This window comes from Poecilia reticulata, chromosome 7 (assembly GCF_904066995.2).
Source record: "Poecilia reticulata chromosome 7, P_reticulata-male-v2, whole genome shotgun sequence".
Taxonomy (NCBI): domain Eukaryota; kingdom Metazoa; phylum Chordata; class Actinopteri; order Cyprinodontiformes; family Poeciliidae; genus Poecilia; species Poecilia reticulata.
In genome coordinates, this window is record NC_088836.1 from 10,684,570 (window position 1) to 10,704,681 (window position 20,112).

The following is a 20,112-nucleotide window of genomic DNA, read 5'->3' on the forward strand; positions in this document are numbered from 1 at the left end:
TGATTTGGGCATTTTTATAGCCTCAGTACTTGGATACTTAAGTCACTGCTAAATCTTGGATTATTCTGAAAACAATGATCAACACCATAAAAAAAAGTGAAGCGATTCCAATGAATCAATGAGTATAAATGGATTAGTCAAAGTCCAGATCTCAAGTTGATTGAAATGTTTTCAGGACCTTATAGAAGTTATTGCATAATTTGATTTCTGCAAATATTGATGGGCTTAATAAATCATGTAATGAGAGTGGCCAAAACTCCTATAGATTATAAAACAGCTTAAAAAGAAGATACAGAAATGCAAGTTACTACAGCTACACGTCATCCTATTTGTTTCACACTGACTTTTGCAACACGGTAAAGGTTTTTGTTAGATAAATATTAAGTTTCATTGTGGCATGTGTTGCTTTCATCTGAGGTTTTAACTGAAACATGTGGACCAGGTGAGGTCACTAAATATTAGTTAAATTACTTTTTAATATCAACTGTCTTCTGTGTTGTTTTCCCCCATTACTGCTATTCAATCGTAGAAAAACAAAAAAAAGTCATGTCCTAATCCACCCAAGTAGTTTTAGAATTAGTTTCAATTTTAATGTGGTTATAAAATAAGTTAGTCCCTGTTGTTTACGTACAGTATGTGTGTGTGTGTCTCCTGTGGTGAAGTGTGTGTAGCTGCGCACAGCAATCCCTTTTTTTGGATTGGTCGTATCAGTAAAGAAGCCCTTTGATTGCACACATTGCCATGCACAGTCCAGAGCCGATAGCCGCAAGTTGACCTGAAGTTATTGTAGTTTGCCAGTGCGTAGCACAACATGCTGGCCGAAGTTATAGCAAATACTCAGAAAGTCGAGCCTCAGGTCACCCTGGAGCTGTGTGGTTCTCTTCTCTCTTCACAGATGTGTTTGTATGTGAAACTGCCTTTAGAAAAAAGCTTCACAGAGAACATGCAAGGCTGAGATAGATGGATGGATGAGCTCACCCCCAGAAAATGTTCAACACGGAGACAGATTTTTTTATACGTGTGCTTCATCGCATGTGAGAGCTATTCCACCCGATTTCACTGCCGGTCAACAATCTGACTCCTATTAAAAAAAAGAAAGTACAGTGTGTGAAACAGTGTTGAAGTGAAACTCTTGTAGCTGTGGAGGCGATACTGAATTGTTTCCGGTTAAAAATAGGTGGGAGTAAAAGAGTCGCATGCCTCAAGATCTGGTAAAATGGTTTACATTTAAGCCTTTTCTCATAATAAACTCAACTAAAATCCTTTTGGGATGATTTCTGGGAAAGTGACAAATTGCATATTTTCGGACGCCGGAGACGGCAAAAGCCGTTTTCTTAAACCGTTTCATGATTTTTGTTAGGCTTTCCACACAAATCTGCATAAAGGTCGGGCAGGAAAGCACATAGAGCGGAAGGATATGCCTGAGGACAAAGTCGTTAATTACTGATATGTAATTTCCTCCTCAAATAAAAAATAAGAGAACAATGTTTAACCCTAAACTTTTAACCCTCAGCAGCTTGATTTGAATATAGAGTCCTTAGCAAAAGCATACATGCCCCTTGAATCTTTTCACAATTTGTCACATTACAGCCACAACCTTTGACAGGTTCTACAGGGATATTATGTAAAGTAACGCATGAAAATGAATGAAAACTGTAAAGCCAACATTCTGTAGACTCTGTTTCTGTTGTAAATACAGCTGCTGCGCTTCGCTTCCTTTAGGTTTGTACGTATAGAAACTGAAATCTAAGTCATTGCTTATTTAACATTGGGTTTAACTGCATTATTATGTCATCATTTGATGTCTCTGTCAGAGGGAAGTTTGTGCCAACACACTGAAGTTTTTTTCCCCCAGAGGAATGATTTCAGTTGCGCAAAGATCCAGACGGTTTCACATTCAGATCTGATTTATGATTCTTTTTCCACCCTGCGGTTTCTAAGCCTTGACTCTGACCTGTTCATTAGCGATTGTCTTATAAGATCTCATTTTGCCCAAGATATTAATAAACCTGACTGATTTTCACCTAACACTGCTTGACAAATAAATTTTTTCCACAATTGGTCAACCCATTAACTGGAGGCAACCTGTTTTACTTGATTTTATTTAGGGTGTCAATGTAAAAGGGGTGGAAATCGAATGCACAACATACTTGTAAATGACGAACACAAATTTATTTTATTCCTTCCTGTTTCCAAATATGCACGGTTTTGTTAGTCTATCAAGTAAAATCACAGTAAACTACGCCGAGGTGTGTGGTTCTAATGAGGTTCTTCTAATGAGGTTCTAATGTGGTTCTAATGTGACCAAATAAGGAAAAGGTGAAAGAGGCGTGGCGACTTTCACAAGGCACCGTCTCAGCTGCTCCTGCTTTGGTTCCCTCCAATTCAGACAAGCAAACAAAAATATATGTTTTCATCAGTTCTGACCAATGAGGGGTAAAATCACACATTTTATACACATAAAATGCAACTAATTTCAGGAATCCTTGGAAAACCAATCAGTTTTTGACATCTGAACTGCAAACCAGGCAGAAAGATTTAGAAACGCTTAGCCGTCTAAAACTATTTACACAGCAGTAGAATAGAAGTCTATTTCATTTTCCTGCTTGTGTGTGCAGGTGGTGAGTGGTGGCACATTTGTTTTTGTTGTGTTGGCTCCTCATGTAGTAAACAATGTGATTTATGGCCTTGTGTAATCCTCACTAAAGCCGAGTTATGTCATCCTCAGAATCTAAAACCCAAAGTTTTAAGGTTTTAGCCAACTGACGTCAATTAGGAAAATACAAAACAAGTTTTAACGACTGGCCTGCCTTCCGGGAAGCTGGCGTGTAGATGCATGTCTCCTTAATTCTTTTACAGCAGGTTTTCTTTGTTTGTTTTTTTATAACCATGTGTCCGCTTTAGCTGCAATCTACTAAGCAGAAAAAGAAAACAAGGCACTTTGCTCTCGCGTTTATCCCTGTTTCTAATTTTCTGTTCTCCACAGGGCCTGCTGAGACATTCCCCATACGTTCAATGAAACTAGACAGAGTCCGCGGTGAGTCGCTGCTATAGAGAAGTGATGCATATCATCTCGTCCGTTAGGTCCTCCTCACACTTCACGGCCACGTATTGCTCCTCGTCGCTGTAGTCCCTCTGGTGCGCGTTGGCGAGTGGCGAGTCGGAGCCGACGCTTTCCGTCCCCGCCACGTCGCCGTTGCCCATGCTGCCGTTCAGCAGGTTGCTGGCAGCGCTCTCCATCTCGTCGATGGTCATCTCGCAGGCGTCAGCGATCTCGTGTTTGGCCGCTGTCACAAACTTGGGGTCCCTGGCGTATTTCCCGAGACCTTCAGAGATCAGGACCTGAGGAGGGATGAGGGAGAAACGGAAGATCATGATAATAATATTAAAAGACAGTTTAAAAAAAACAAAACTAAAATAAAATCAGATCAGAAGGCGAGAATGTGTGAAAGCAGCTAAGACAAACCAAAATGGAACTAATTAAATAGCTGAATTATCAAGATTACTGAGGACGACAGCTGATTGTTGGATGGACAGAATGCAAAGATGAGAAACTCATAAGAACCAGCAGCCATTTTTGTCATTTTATGTAATAAATTATCCTTCAGTAACGATTAAACCATGACTGGATAATGATAGTAACTCTGCTTTAGGATGTACATACAAAAAACTAAGTTTTCATAACTACATGGTCCAAATTGACATTTTTAGCAATTTTATAATCTAGAAGCAGCAATTGATAAAAAAACTGAATAAGGTAGAAACAGCTGCTAACGTCCTGCAATAGGCTGGTGACCCAAGACACCTCTTTACTGTAGGACGGGTTTGGAAAGAGAACGAATGAACGGCAGCTATTTAAGTAAATGTTTACCTACAAGTAGGTATGAGATTTGACCAGGCCATTCCAACACATGGATAAGCTTTTATGCCTTTTGTCAATCTGAATGGATGTTTAGGGTTTCTAGCCTGCTGGAAGGTGGACCACACTGACACATTTTAGACTCTGATAGATTTTATTCCAGCATTGTCCTGAATTTAGCTCCATTCATTTTTCAGTCAACTCAAGAAAGGCACAATGCTGCCACCACTGTCCTTCACTAAAGGGAAAGTGTGTTTTCAAGTCACCTGCTGGCCAAAGCTGAGCAACATTAAGTTACTGATTTACTCACAGCCTCCACCAGACTGCTAGCGCTGCCTCTGTTTTGCAGGAAGTGTGAGCAGCTTTCTGCGGGTAGCTGCAGCCGTGACGGTGAGTGGCTGCGGCTGGGCAGGCCGTCCTGGCAGTCGGTGTACCAAGAACTCCTCTTCACAGCCCCAGGGATGCTGCCCACACTGCCAGTGCTGCGCCAGTCCACCTGAACACACACACTACACACTTTAGCCTTGACGAAAACCGCGAGGCAACCGCAGGGACTGGGTTTTTCTTTTAGCAACAGCCAAAAACATAAGTTAATAATACTATTTAGTTTCAATGTATGAATAAAGAAGTGATGAGTTTTTGTTACAGTTTGAATTTCTAAAACTCATGAGTTCCCTGGCTGTTTTTAAGGCATTGTTTTCAGGGCATCTACAGGTTTTAGCATGTCAAATTTAAGTCTTTTTAAGACCTTTTTAATGCCATCTTAAATTAAGTTTAAGACCTAATAGAATATAAATCTAGGGACTGGTCAAGCGTAGCAAAAAGTGTGAAATTTCCTGGGTTTGTTTGTGGCTCTTGGCAGCACTTTTTGTGCTTCTCACACTGGATACAGCGCTGTACAAAAATTTACGGATAGACAGAAAAAAGCTAGCTAGCTAGCAAGTGTGCATTAGCAGCTAGGTACTGGCAGCCTCATCCACCTCAAATCACAGAACGCAATACGGACGACACAAGTCACAGGAAATTCCATGTATGAGATGAAAAAGTCCCAGACTTTTTAGACATGTGTGGACCCCCCGATTTTAAAATTGCATTTCTACAGCGATGCATACGGTCGACCACCGTCGATCAGACCTGTATGAGTGGGGTGTAGCAGGGACCGCAGTCACGGCTGATGGGGGAGGCGGGAGGCGTGGCCCACGAGCGTAGCGACCTGGTAGGTGACAGACGTGGGATCCTGGTGGCGTCCAGACCGGCTACTGCCATCACCTGAACGGGAGAGAGGAGACAAAACCGGTGTCTGTCGGGGCATCGGCCACATTTCACTCGTTTCCAACTCCTCACGCTACAGGCGCAGGTGTACCTGCTGCTGCATCAGGTGCAGTGGAAGAGCTGTGCATGACGGAGATGGAGGAGCTTCATCTGTGCTACTTCTTCTGCGAAGACACTCAAAGCTGAATGTTGGTGTGTTGCAGGCTTAGAGGAAACAAGAAGTGAAACTCTTTCAGACTCAGGGTTTTTGAGGCTGACATACTCAAAAAAACATATTGTTTGTTTTATAATGTCGAATGAAAAAGAGGAAACAAGCAAGATTTTAAACACAGAAGAGTCAAATCAAATATAACGTGCTGCAATTTACTACAAATAATTTTAAAATATATAAATTAAATAATATTAAGGTACTTTGAGTCAAACGTTCCAGTATTTGCAGATCTGAAAAAGTTCAATCACTCAAGCAACTTAATGATAAAAGCAATATGAAAGTGAAAGCAGCTGAACCTTGGGGGGACGGTAAAAACCATCTCCTGGGCGACCGCCGGTCATCCTGGCATATCGGCTGCTTGTCGTCGTCACAGTAACCTTCGGACTCACAGTCGTCCCTGAAAGGGTCCAAATCTCCGTCTGCAGCATCATGGAAGTCCGACTTGGATAACCTGTCCTTGGTAAGCATGATGTCGTCTTCGTGAAACTCCTCCCCGCTGAAGTATTCCCCAGACTCCCGCTCTTCATCGCTGTCCCTGCCACCTGGCTCCTCTCGGCGAATGGTCGGGTGAAGCGCTCCGCCATTTTTTGACCTGTTAGCAAAATCACACAGACGTATTGTAATTTTGGTTATTTTAAATTCCATTCCATTCACCCAGTTTGTCATTTCTTAGAATCTCTCATCTAGATTGAGAGTAGTATCTATTTCTGGCTTACAGCCCCTCTGCACAAAGCAAACACTGCAGGACATGAGGCCGGTTTTTACCAGGCTAGATTGAGAGCAAAGATGTCAGATTTTATCAGCACGACTGCAAATTGAACCAAAACAGATTCGGCATCAAAAGCTGTGAAGCTGTACGTTGTATGTCATTTCAGTGGCTGCATTGGTTACATACCTAATATAGGCCTCATAGTAGCGCGTCCTGATCCATTTAAAGAAGGACGAGGCGATTCAGGCAGAGATGAATGGTATAAGCAGAGCAGTGGAAACAAGAGAAAATTTTAAAGGTCTATAATTTTTTTAAACAGATTCGATTCTGGATTTTTACACAGGAACTGCAGACCGTCTTTGGCAGGTACCTGGACGATCGCACGATCAGAAGAATTCACTTTGCAGAATAAACTGGTCATAATATTTTACCTGTTAGATGTATTTTTCAGTTGAGATCAAAATAGTAGTTTTATCAAACTTAACAAAGATGTTGGACTGCTACCATTTTAACCAAAGCTGTGAATACAGGCCAACTAAAACAGGATGCGGTTTCTGTAACCCACCTTGTGGAGTGGGACTTCCACTGCTTGTTGTGCAGCCCCCTGCTGTAAGATGTCGATGACCTATTTCTTGCTGAAGACGGGCGACATCTCTGTAATAAACACGTCTGCTGCCTCCCAGAGGACATCGAGAGAAGCGAGGGCACGTTGGCGTTGTTGAGGTTGGCGTTGGAAGGTATCGGGGACCGAGGGGAGGTGGAGTTACAGTGAGGGTAATCGTACAGATGAGGGGAAGGATGATGGTTGTAGTGGATGGGTGAGGAGTTCATCTCCGTCTCTCCTTCCTTGTCGCTGCTGCTGGCTCTCCTGCAAATCTGAGTGGGCGCGGCAGAGGGAGTACAGTAGATGGGCAGGATTTGTAAGGGGCGCTGCGTGACGGTAGTGGGCTGGGGATGATCCGTGCCAACGTGGTTAACGTGATTCCCAAAAAGGCCGCCGTTGCGCTTTGAGAAGATAACAGACATTAACAAAAAGCAAAGACCAACAAACCAGATTACTTGATTGTAAATTGACTAATCTCCTTTTTCTATTATGAAGTCTCAACCAACCATCGTATTTTTTTTACAATCAAAGTGTACATTAAAACATTAAAGGAGATCTATTATGCTTCCTTGAACAAGCTACCATATGGGCTGTACAAAACATATTCATTAAATTTTTTTGCAAAAAATCCTTCTCAGAGTTTGAGTTTTCAACTTGTACTCTGTAATGAGGAGAAATCAGTTTGAGCTCCTTTAGGAATGAGCTGTTTTAGGGCCAAACCTCAAAATTTTATGTTTTAAATGTCAAAATGTCTTCAAGCAAATGCACACTTGCACAATGAAGCGTCTTTGACCCAAAAAACAACTGGGTGGTTGTTTCGGCGCTTGGACTGTTTCTACAAGCAGAAAGTACAACCAAATGGAAGTACATTTAAAAAATACATTAATTTTTTATATAAAATTTTTTTTACCCGATAAATCTCCTCTTCTTCCTCTCCTGTTCCATCTACAAGCCCCTCCTCCTGTAGGTCACATGATATGGCTCGGCGAATTTCTGGTCCAATGTCATGCAGGGTGCGCAAGCCGGCCTGCAAAGTAAGAACAACTTGAAGGTGTGAGAATTATGAATGTAGGGACTAAAACATGGATTTAAATCAAATTTAAGGAGTAGCTTTATTGTTGGGGTGAGTACTATAGCTTTAAATGTTAAACCTGACTTTACAGAATCACTTTAGAAGATTAGGATGTAACAAGCCAAATAATTACTTTAACAAAAACAGAAAAAAGACAGTCCTGTGTGGGTGTGTTTGTTCATCATGGAAAATACTTAGTGTTGGTACTTGGAAACCTGCTTGTTTCCTCAGATGTGGCAATGTTTTCATTGAAATACTTTATTTTTATTACCACCTTCTCCATCAATTAATCTGATCAAAGTAATCAGAGGGATTCACAGCATTACTTTTCCACAGTACAACCTTATAAACTAATTTAATTGAAAGATTTTATTACTTTTCTCCTTTTAAGGATAGCATAAAAAGTTATGCGTTACTAAAAAGCATTTCTTCTACTATTAAATAATAAAATCAATACAAAAAATGTAGAAAATCGTATGCCTTTTTTAAAAATAATAATAACAATTTTAAGGCAAACATCCATGACTGTTTATGTTTCAGCTGTACAAAGATTTAAAAGAAATGTACTGTTTTGTAATTTTAATTAAAATAGTTCATGTTTAGTTTATCATTAAGCAAATAAAAATAAAAAAAATCACAATAAATAAGTTTTTGTATAATTTAAAAAAATAATAACTTTGTGACCCACAAGAAAAAGCACCAAACTAAATACATCAAAACTACCAAGCAGGCCACATGATTGTCAGTCATTATTCGGTTTTATAGGACATTGTTCCGAGGAATCCCAAAGCTGTGCAGTCGTTCACTGAAAGGGAAAGAGTTTCTCCATCGTGGGAACATAACATGGTGGTGATTAGGGTTCCTCAGAATCATCAGGTTTATTTATTTTTTCTTGCTGTTATGCTGTGCTGCTGATCCGCATCAGCAAAGGCAAAAAAAATCTTCTGCTGTAGAGACCAAGCATGCGTAATGTTCCGTCAATCACACCCCGGTTACCACAGAACAAGCCTAGTGTAGAGTATTATTTTCTATTTGAGAAAATAAACTGAAGAAATTGCTTTAATGCTCTAAAAATGTTTGTTTCACTCGAGCAATTAAAACAAAATGAAAAATTATTAAAACAAAAACGTACAACTCCACATTTAAATGTACAAAAACTCCTTAAATGGGACATTTAAAAAGGCACTACATTTAAGAATTCAATCAAATAATATACATTTTTTAATTATTTGATTTATTTAGTTCCCATCTGCAAAGAGTTTGAGATACAAACTATTTTTACTCACCTGTAAGGCCAGAGTGGTGTTCTCCCAAGACCTCCTTCCCACCAGACCTTGCTCTTTGCGCCTCTTGAATTTTCTGAAGTAGTCCTGTATCAGGAAGGTGGCATAGAACTTCCCCACTGTTACCTCGTCATCTAAGTGAACAGACCAAACACACCAGAAGCCTCCCACGTCAGGACCCAAACACCTCAGCGCTGCTGATATTCTGCTGTAAGCCGAGCCGATCCCAAACACACCACATTCAAAAATACCCTGGAGGATGTTAGGGTTGTTTTCAGGGGGATCTAAAGCATTACAATCTGGCCAATTATGAGTAATTTATCATAAAATAAAGTCTATTGAGACTAAAATGACCTCTTTAATGATGCTTGACTGATTAGACAGTTGCTCACCAATACAACCATAAAGGTTTTGTTACAAATACAACCCCAAAATCAGACAAAAGAGTTTGAACAGCATGAAAAGTGTCCAAAAAAAAGAAGAGAAAAATCTTAGAATGCAGTTAAACATAAAGTTACATTTTGCAGGTGAGTTCAGCTCTCGTACTCTATTCTTCTTAGCAGCTTTTGTAGCGTTAGTCATGTATGCAGAATACCGTTTTTCTTATTTGTTAGAAACAATAAACATCTAAAGTGGGATATGTGAACATAATTTGGTATTAGACATTGGCTTGTGTCCTGAGCTGATCTTTTTTCAAATGCCTCAGTGTGTTTGAAGTGTGTTTCTATATGCTGAGGAGCAGAAACACGGGGTACGAATGCCTGAATGTGCCTAAAGATAGTCGACACCACAGAGTGAGGGAAGCCAAATACAGAAAGTGTGTGTCAAGTTAGAGCCATGTGTTGGGGAATGCCAAATATGGTTGTGTGTTGGTTCGGTCTGGAATCCTATAAAAGAGTTTGTGTTTAAAGATCAACAGGGATCCTTAAACATTTAGCGTAAGATCAGTGCAGGGGTCTGTCATTTTTTATATGTGACCATCTGAATTAAAATCCTGCTTAGAGAAGTTTGTGTCCACAGTCTTTACTTGACGTATTCTCGCATCGACAGTTTGAAGCAGACAAACCATCACACACACACAGAACATTGCTCTGATTTAAAAACACTAATTCTCCTGAATTAGTGTTCGTTGCACGACCAACGACACGCTTCGCTCAGAAGCGTCTCCTGAGGAAATACGTAGGGAGCAGTTTCTAGTTGTGTCCGGCTGACACTTAAAGACGGGTTTTGTCTGTTGTTGTGTTTGTTTCTTATATGTCTGTAATGAAATATGATGCATTTAGAAATGTTATCAGATTTTAGGCAAAGTTAGATTCAAAATGAAGGTTCAGACACAATGAAGAATGGACCCGGAGACTGATGCTTACAATTATTAATGCTAACATTAAGCAGCAATTCAGGTTTTTTTTCAGAACAGCTTAAAAATCCCAATTTAGCTAACCTTTTGTGTTTGTTTAGAAATATCAGTAAAAGCTGGTATGACTGCTCTCGCACGCAGATATAGGGTGCTGATAATTGCAGTTCTTAAAAATAAATTAGAATCAATTAAATCCTCTACCAGTAGGCCAGAGCTTTACCAGAAATTTAAGATTAGAGGCCAATTTACATAAATTGTCCATAAATTGCCCTTTATGCACAAATACACTTTGTCATCTCTGAACTATTTAATATTATTAAACACCGTAAACGGGAAACGTTTTAGTTCCATTCAAATTGTTTTGTACAACTTTGTCCAGTTTTTGTCTTCAAATATATTTGCACTCTAGAGTTCTATCTGAAGTGAACTTGTTTGCCACTTAGTTTGGTGGATCCACATTTGTGCTTTGCCATTTTTCAGACTCACGCAACTTTTTCAAACTTTTTCAGAACATTTGGGGTTGTCCAAAAATGTTTAAACCTGTTTCCAAAGTACTGAACTTATTCTTTGTGTACAAAACACTACAGGAGGATAAGAAAACCAATCTTTGTGGACAATTTCACCAGTCAATCAAGATATCATGTCTGGAACAACCTACTGAGAAGTGATTTGCTGTGTTTATACAAAGGAAGATCTAATCATTCGCAAATGCATTTTAAAACTCTCCTGTTGCTTCATGTCATAGAAAAAGACAATTTGTCCGTCATCACCTTTACAGAAAGAAAAGTCGATGTTTTTTCTTTTTTCTTTTACATTTTTTGGAGCAACGTAATCTGCAGCAGGAAGTCCATGCAACAGCAGAGCACGGGAAAATCAGTCAGATCTACACTATCAATCACGAGGGTTCGCAGAATGAACAAAGGATGTTCACCCGGGAGGAAGCTGTGACTACAAGCTCGTTCTATCTGCCATGCAGGGAGGCCCATCGGGTATGAGTCTGATTCCTCAGATAAGCTGTTGCTAAAGCAGAATGGGGAGCAGAGCAGAAAAACAAAACACAGCTGAATCATGGTGAGTAATAGAGTTCCCTTCAAAAGTTGCTACCACCTTTCTTTGACTCTCTTGTTGCCAGAATGGGGTCAAGCAAAGGTGACACATGGAAGTGGACGCTTTAGGATGGAAGTGTTTCTTACTTGAATAGACTGAAAAGAAAAAGCGTCTCTACCTCACCTGAAACAGCCAGAGAGAAACTTCAAGAGGCTCTGCTCAGGAAAAGAACCAATTAACCATTAGTTTACTCTTAAGTCTTATCTTAAGAAAAAATATCAGTAGTATTTCAATTAGATATTTTTTTTAAATATGTGCTTTAAAGTTTTAGAGTTACTCATTAGATTCATAGTGAGAAGAGTGCATAAGCGGCCATTGGTTCTTTTTCTGTACAGAGCTTGTTGAAGTTGTTTTTTTAAAAAAAAAAGAGGTATCACTAGTTTCATGCCACCAGACCAAAGCAGAACCACTCCAGAGAGCTCAGGACGGCAGAAAGAGAAGAAAAACAATGCCAGCAACTGAAAGCGGAGAAAGCTGTGGAAGAGAGATGCTTTGCAAGAAACAAAAATAGCATAAGCAAAAAGAAAGAGAGAAGGATTCACAAATTAAAGCACAAAAACATGCAGCATAACTGATTCTGACTAACTAACGCAAACAAAGTGTGGAAGCTGCAAAAACTACTCAGGCGCAGGAAGTCACATTTAAGCAAAATAACAAACATGGAAAAGTTCCAGACACAGCAGGTTTCAAACAGCAACCATTTAAGTAACGAGCTACAATAAACAACAAATGAACCTTTAATTTTTTAGGACAATTCTGGGCATTTAAAAATGCCCAGAATTGATAAGGCAAGCGGTCAAATAAACTATTAGGATTGTGGGTTTAAAAAATTGTCGTTTCTCTGCAACACGCAAAGATCTGTTAAATAATTATTACTGTAGGCATTGAGAGAATTAGAGAATCAACATTTTAACAAGTGACCCAAATTTTATCTAAAAAAATAACATACGAAAGTTGTTTGCTTCTGTTTCCTTTAGTCATATTGTGTAATATTTGGTCCCTCCCATTCAATGAATGTCATTTTTGTTCCTAACAAATACTCTGTCTATTTAACATTTTCTTTCAGCCCGCATTTCACACATTTTGTATGTTTTTACGTGGCTGGGTCTCAGAAAGCGTTTTCCTGAGTGTAATGACCACTGACCGCCTGCAGGAGGCACTACTTGATCCAGCAGCTTCATGCTGGTCCTCTTCCAGATCTTCTTGATTACAGCCCTCAGCTCCTCGTTGGCTTGCTCCAAGTTACCTTCAAAGATAGTGAAAATGTTACAGTGGTAATAAATGAGTTAAAGTTAAGAACACCATCTGATGACATCTGTAACTACATCATCACAGACCATTGAATTGGGTGGATTTGAACTCCCTCTGGTGGCATAACATGGATCATGCATCTTTCTAAATGAACAACATCATGACTCCTAACCTAACAGTTTTCATATTTGTTGTTATTGTTCTGCCATGCAGCAATTATCAATGAGAAAATAAAAAATAATAATAATAATTTTGTAGGATTTCGACAATCTGAGCTGTAGACTCACCCTCAGTCTTGATCTTCAGGGCGGTGCGGACTAGAGCAAACAAGGTGGCGTTAAACATGACAGTCCCGTCACTGTTGAGCGGCATGTTCATTGCCACCAGTCGCTGCAACAGAATTCAAGCTTCATATTAGTTTAGATGCATCAGTGTAAAGGCAGGAGGGGTTTTTCTGCAAATATGAGATTGTGAGTTGCATAAACCCACCTTACAGGCGACTCTGTGAGGACAGAGCTTGCCAAAGCCCAATGGAGGCTGGATCCTCCTCAACAGAGTGACCACATCAAGATGTTTAATCCTACCCCTAAGAACACATTACGTGGAAAGGAAAGGCATTAATATGTTCCAAGAATTATCAAAAAAATAAACATTACCTAACAAAAACTTATTTATTGTGATTTTTTTTTTTTTTTTGCCCTTACTTGGCTTCAGGATCATATTCAGACCATATTCTTTTAAATTCATCCAGATGGTGAGGGCCAAGAATGGACCAATCACGAGTCAGGTAATCAAAGTTATCCATAATGACCGCAACAAAGAGGTTGATAATCTGAAACAGGAACATCCAGTATTTTTGAACCGTTTCATCAATTGTTTTACTGTGAAATCTGGTTGACTGTTAGGTCTGTGGTGAACACATGAGGGCCAACGGTGAGACGTCCAGAGGAGTACCAGGAAGGCGCAGAGCATGTAGAAGCTGATGAAGTAGATTATAGCAAAGTTGCTGCCGCAGGTTCGCTCCTCTCCCGGGTTGTAGTCGGACTCTGAGTCGCACAGCTTCCCCGGCAGACAGCCCAGCATGATCTCCTGCCATGCCTCCCCTGTAGCACATCTGACATGGATTAAGAAAAGTGACTTAGTCAGCTGCTACACATATTTACTTAGTATTGACAATGATTGTGCTAAGGAAAGTTGCAAAATGTGCAAACCTGAACAGCATCAGGACGGCTTGGGGAAAGGTCTGGAAGTTGTTGTTGCGGTTGATTTGGGTTCCGTCCACCATTGCTATTTTTCCAAACACCTAAAAGCAGAATCTGCTAAAGTAAGATTCAAAAGCTACAGTAACAGATATGATCCTAAAAAAATAGGGTATTTGGAACGAGCCATTGTAGAGGATGAGAAAGTTTTTCCAAACATCTATCTACACGTCAGACAAGATTACCTGCATCCCGATTACAGCATAGATGAAGAACAGCATGGCTATCAAGAGGGCAACATATGGAAGAGCCTATTGTGGAATAAAAAATATAAAAAGTATTATTGAGTTTCTTTTCTGCAGCGTATATCAAAGTTGTTAAAGTTAACTGCAGAGATATTTTGCATTGCTTTGTAGCAATAAGCATTCCTGCTAATCTGCGTAGCAATGTTTGACTTCTACAAGATCCTAGAGGTTTTTCAGAAAATAACTTCTTTTAATTATTTGTATAACCTAGAGAAAATTATTAACTTCCTTTTGCATTCACATGACAATTGTTGTAATTTCAGTCTACTGGAGCTGAGGGAGGGCTTAGATAAGAATCCAGCGCTCCTCCATTTTCAATGTGTCGAAGGTTTTTGTCATCATCTTAATGCTAAGCCAGAAACGATGGTTCCCAGACTCCATGTGAGAAACTCTGTGACAACCCAACTCTGTATAATTAGCACACAGCAGACTAAGCAAACACTGAGCTTCGTCTGATTGCAGAAAATTATTTTTGTTTCTGCGATAGCAGCTCAAGTCCACGATTTAAATTTTGCATTATATTGTTTCTATGTCACAAACGGCACAGATTGTGAGATTGCAAATGCTTTTTCACAACTCTGCATGGTCTAAGACTTTTCACCTGGAAAGACTTGATGAAGGTCCACAGCAGAGTCCTGATTCCTTCCCCTCTGCTCAGGAGTTTGACCAGTCGCATCACCCTGAACAGGCGGAAGAAGGTGATGGAGATGCGAGCGCTGTCCTCTGTGTTCTGGATGTGAAGAGGAACCAACACACCAATAAGCCAGTGGTAGTACCTTTGTAGTATCCAGGGCTTTGCATTACTCATTCATTCATGCAGTCAGTGACACATGCAACCATTCAATATGCATGAATGAACTAAAAAGGAGCACAAACCAACAAGGAGGTGGATCCAAGACCTTTAAAGTATTATTGTCCTGCTTTATGACAACAACCAACCTGCATGCAGTCGTACTGAGAGTTACATCACAGCATTAACAGACCTGAATGACTTACACACAGTGGCTGATCAAAACAGACGGAATATCCCAAAAGTACAGGCTAAACAAACCATGTCTTAGAACTACAACATGAGGATTAGCCTGGCTTTGAACTACACAACCATGTCACACTTAAACAGAAATGGTTGGCAATCTGTCTTTAAAAACTTTAGTCAAACATTTTTAATGTATAACAAAAAACATCTCCGTGTTATCCTGTGTGCCATCATGCCATGCGCCCGGACAAGATGAGATGCAGAGTCGAAGTGGAACTTATGCCAAAATGCAACAAACCAGAAAGAGCCAAAACAAGACTGTGACAGTGAGGGATACCGACAGTTCAAACACAAACTGAAATACTTAACTTACAACAAATTCTACAATTCATAAAAGTATCTTGTTGACTTTAAAGACAATCTCTCGACAAAAACTGTCACAACAGAACGATGTAGATGCTTTTGCTTTCAGATGACGACAGAGGGATGACGTTCTTGACAAAAGAGGTGGGGCTTATTCTTACCCCTGGATCCTCTATCACCTTGACAACGGGAATGGCTGCCGACTTGAAACCAGAAGTCTAACGTTAATTCGAGTTGCAGCTGCACAGCTTCAAACCATTCTTCACATTTTTATGCTACTTTTGTTTTATACAGATTCTTTTCACATACATGACAGGCAGAAAACCTTTACAATTTATCTGAGAGAACTTCATCAGGAGTGTAAAGCTTCTCATGCAAAAGCTTTGACACATCTGCAGGAACACCGAATACGTAAAAATGCCTTGTAAACACTTTTATTACCCTTAAACCTTTTCATACTTTGTCATCATGCACTTAAGTATACTTCACTGGAATCTTAGACCAACACAAAGTAATGAGGTGGAAGGAAAATAATACATAGTCATTATTGTTTATTTGTTTGTTTTATTTATCTGTATATAGGGGACACAACAAGAGTGTGGAAGAATTTGTTCTGTTAAGATGAAACTAAAATTTTACTTTTTTGTAACTATTTGTGCTATAAGACTTAAACTGCACATTGTCCCGGTGAAGCATGATGATGTTTGTAGTTATGATGCTTCAGGTTTGAGTTGGTAAGAGGATGGATGGAGCTATTTTCCTTTTAATTAATAATTATGTATCACTTGTAGTTTATTATGTCAGATTCTATTAAAATCCTATTAAAAAGTCTGAGGTTGTAATGTGACAAAAGGTGAAAACGTTAATGAGGTGTGAGCAACCTTTACAAGGCAGTGGATTAAAAATAAAACACATGCATATCACAACTTATGAGGAAAAACATTTTGTGGGGTACAAAAATGTAAAACAAGACCCAAATTATGTCCCGGCTTTTGGTCAATAACTAACCCTTGCTCTATGTGTGACGAAATGCAGGCATGCTCTCATAAAACATTCACAATTCTTTCTGTAGGATTTGTCTTTCTACACTAAAAATCGTCTGCAGTGTGTTTTTCCCCCCAACCACTCACTCAGGATAAACCAACATTTAGCTGCGGACAGGAAGGAAGCATGAAACCAGAGCTAACATGAGTCACAAACCAGGACATGGAGCAACCTTGCAGCAGCAGCAGCAACAGCAGCAGCAGCAGCAGCGGCGCTGAACGTTGCTGCTTTTTGAAGGAAATGCAAACATAAATGCTGATAGCAAGTAAAACAGCTGAGCTCAGTTGCATTCAAAGACAACTGTTTAAAAGAAAAACAACATGGAGTTTGAACAGATGTGCCTCTCTTTTTTTAAAACAAACAACTGAAGTGGATATCTATGTGTATGTCTATAAAATCTGTTGCTACCATTGTAAAAATCCAATAAAAAAAACAAGAAGAAGGTTGTGCTCTTGAATGCAACTCTGATGCTAAAACAAGGCGCTCCTGCAGGGAACGACACAGAAAAGACGTGTGAGAGATGATTACTTACATTGATCTCAGTGATGGCAATGTCAACCACGCTACCCACAACAATTAAGGCATCAAACGTGTTCCATGCATCAGCAAAATAGTTCTGCAAGCACAGGCAACAGAGACACACAGAAAAGAGGATAGACAGAGACAAAAAGCAAGTAGGAAGAAAAGGTAAGAAAGGAAAGACGTTTGACAGATAGAAAAGTACATCAAAAAGTTGAGCTTCAGTAAAACAGGATGAATGTCAGAGTCCTCCTGTCAGAGTTTGTGGGAGCGCAGGCATTTAAAGTTCAGCAGTAGCTAGCCAATTATTGTCATAAATCCTTTTGTGTTTGTTTATGTGAATGCTGAGGCTAAAAGAAGGAAACAAGAACATAAAATAAATTAAAAAACATTTTTGATTTCATAAGTATGGTTTCAGTCACTGAAACTTTTGCTTTTTACAGTGACCGACGCTGAATGCGGCGAAAGATTTTGACACACAAAAAGCCTTTATGTTGACATACTGGCCCACACAAAGATAGGACAGGAAGGAAAGGACAGGAAAAAGGAAACAGGTTTAGGAAGGATTCAAAGGAGAAAAGCAAAAGTAACATCTGGAGGAGCAGGAAGAGGAGCTGACAGAGCTGCACAGTCTGACATCTTTCTACCTGGCTGAGTATGATGTCGACTACACTGCCGATCACCACTAGAGCGTCGAAGACATTCCAGGCGTCCCCGACATAGCCCTGAATACGGTGACATACACAGCCAGCAGGGGGTGGGAGGCAGGGAACAAGGGGAGGGAGCATGAGGTACGAGGAAAAGGCAAAGTGAGGACTGAACATCAGACTGTGGGGGGGAGTATATAAAAGGTTTTCTAACGGGAGAAAGCAGAGGGTGCAGGATGAGACACTCACTCTGGGTTTGAAGGCAATGAGCTTTAGGATCATCTCCACTGTGAAAACTCCTGTGAAGACCATGTTGAGGATGTCCATGGCGTAGTTAAACAGATGAGACTGACCGTGGTGCTGAGGGGAGACAAGCTGACCGTTAGAAGTATTCATTTGACATTGTTACGATCACAAACTGATCAATGTGAACACAAGCACTGGATTTTTAAGGAAAAGTTTTTTGTTTTTATAAATTTCACAAAATGTAGAATTTTTTTTTGTTGTTTCCAGCCTAAAACAGAAAGGTTTGAATCTAAGTATATTCTTCTCTTAAAATGGCCCAGTTAAAGTCCAGATCTTGTTTTTGTCTCAAGATATAGAAAGCTGCTGGTGGAGACATAATCCAAAAGACTTGCAGCTTGGATTATAGCAAGAAGTGGTTCTACAAAATGTAACTCATGCATGATGAATACAAGTGCATGTTGGAACAAACAACTGCGTTTATATGGAGATTAAACATATGGTGACTGTTCGTTCACCTATTAGATTATTTCTATAGACAACCGAGTGCACTTGATTTTTCTTTACGAGAATCACAATAAGCTGGACAGAATGTACATGCCTTGTGAAAATCATGTAACTTTTCCTTTTTTGGTTCATAATGTGTGACTTTGTGGTGGTCTGTCACAATAAAACCCCAACGACAAACATTTCTTATGGTTGCAATGTGACCAAATGTGAAGAAGTTCAATATTAAGTCAAGTGTTTAAAATTGGGATGATAAATCCTACCAGGAGAACATACCTGAATAGCCAGACACAGCGTGTTGAGGATGATCAGGACAAACATGACGTACTCAAAACCAGTGGAGTTGACCACATACCAGAACTTGTACTGGTAGGGATTTTTGGGAATGTAGCGGCGCAGAGGGCGAGCTTTCAGTGCGTACTCCACACACTGTCGCTGTGGCGTTGTTGAGGGTGAACAGAGAGACAGACAGACTCATGAGTGAAAACCAGGAAAGAGTTACGGATTCCTCTGAAGCCAATCTCCTTCGGCAGCCACCGACCTGGTTCTTGTCCAGCTCGCAGTTCTTGTACTCCTTCTCTCCCTGCTCCTGGAAGGTAACGATGACGAAACCAACGAAGATGTTCATCATGAAGAAGGCGATGATGATGATGTAAATGATGAAGAAGATGGAGATCTCGATGCGGTAGTTGTAGATGGGGCCCAAGTTCTCCCTGTTGGAGTCGATGGCCTTGTACAGCAGACTGCGGGGACAAACATGATCCACTGAGCACGACCTGCTTCATTCACATAAATTTTCCCCTGTGACACATCAGCAACTATGAGATAAGATTAACAGTCACCATCAGCTTTGACAGAGCTGTAAACATCACTTTGCTTAGGTTTTTGAACTGACAGTGGACCAATACTCACGTGGGCCAACCCTCAAAGGTGGAGACGGTGAACAGGGCCATCATGGCCATGAGGACGTTGTCAAAGTTGAAGTCGCTGTTGTACCAGATCCTTTCCTTCACCATGGGCAGAGCCGTGTCCCCGTTGTTGTAAAGAATGTATGTCCCCCTATTTTAAAAAAACATCTTTAGACACTTAATCTACAAGCACAACACTGTCCAAATCTTTTAAACTTCTCCTTGCTTTTTTTATTATTTGCTTCCAGGCAGCAAGACATTCTTGTAATATTTTATAATGGCTTTAATAGTTTTTAAGCTTTCTGAAGGTCTCTCATCATACTTGTTTCAGCTTCGGCTGCTTGTCTATTCATTTCCTGTATATTCCTTTGACCTGAATGTCACCACATGTCCAAGGTCTGCATAGACAAGTGTGAGGGTAGATAAGCAGAGGACAAATAATTTAAAAAAATGTCAAGCTTAAAAAACAGCTACAGCACTTAAACAATCTTATCTTCACAAACATAAACATTTACAAATAACAAAATTTCAACAGAGATCTGAGACCTAAACGATGCATTAGCCCAGCTGATAATTTAAAACAATTTCCTGCTGTTCAGGAACACTGACACTGACAGCCTGTATTATTTAGGGACTTTGCAATAAGACATTTAAAGGTCCAATTTAAAATCGGTTC

At 40.0% G+C, this 20,112-nt stretch overlaps 1 protein-coding gene across 24 annotated transcripts in view; it reads right to left on the bottom strand.

Moving 5' to 3' along the window:
• Positions 1–2,157: 2,157 nt before the first annotated feature.
• cacna1db (calcium channel, voltage-dependent, L type, alpha 1D subunit, b) overlaps positions 2,158–20,112 on the bottom strand; it is a 76,023-nt gene continuing 58,068 nt past the window's right edge. For 7 of the 24 annotated variants that reach the window (XM_081608853.1, XM_008414825.3, XM_081608839.1 and 4 more), the window contains 24 exons: positions 19,441–19,587; positions 19,070–19,271; positions 18,805–18,963; positions 18,028–18,138; positions 17,779–17,856; positions 17,145–17,228; positions 15,730–15,771; positions 14,831–14,959; positions 14,170–14,235; positions 13,937–14,028; positions 13,680–13,839; positions 13,430–13,557; positions 13,215–13,311; positions 13,013–13,115; positions 12,619–12,720; positions 9,014–9,144; positions 7,566–7,682; positions 6,617–7,056; positions 6,238–6,264; positions 5,639–5,934; positions 5,223–5,335; positions 4,994–5,128; positions 4,170–4,355; positions 2,158–3,342 (listed from right to left, as the gene is read on the bottom strand). In XM_081608853.1, the coding sequence (XP_081464979.1) occupies positions 3,049–3,342; positions 4,170–4,355; positions 4,994–5,128; positions 5,223–5,335; positions 5,639–5,934; positions 6,238–6,264; positions 6,617–7,056; positions 7,566–7,682; positions 9,014–9,144; positions 12,619–12,720; positions 13,013–13,115; positions 13,215–13,311; positions 13,430–13,557; positions 13,680–13,839; positions 13,937–14,028; positions 14,170–14,235; positions 14,831–14,959; positions 15,730–15,771; positions 17,145–17,228; positions 17,779–17,856; positions 18,028–18,138; positions 18,805–18,963; positions 19,070–19,271; positions 19,441–19,587 (3,439 nt within the window). In that variant the 3' untranslated portion in view covers positions 2,158–3,048. The remainder of the gene's footprint in view (positions 3,343–4,169; positions 4,356–4,993; positions 5,129–5,222; positions 5,336–5,638; positions 5,935–6,237; positions 6,265–6,616; positions 7,057–7,565; positions 7,683–9,013; positions 9,145–12,618; positions 12,721–13,012; positions 13,116–13,214; positions 13,312–13,429; positions 13,558–13,679; positions 13,840–13,936; positions 14,029–14,169; positions 14,236–14,830; positions 14,960–15,729; positions 15,772–17,144; positions 17,229–17,778; positions 17,857–18,027; positions 18,139–18,804; positions 18,964–19,069; positions 19,272–19,440; positions 19,588–20,112) is intronic. The other 17 variants (XM_081608854.1, XM_081608847.1, XM_081608848.1 and 14 more) reach the window with 6 other exon arrangements.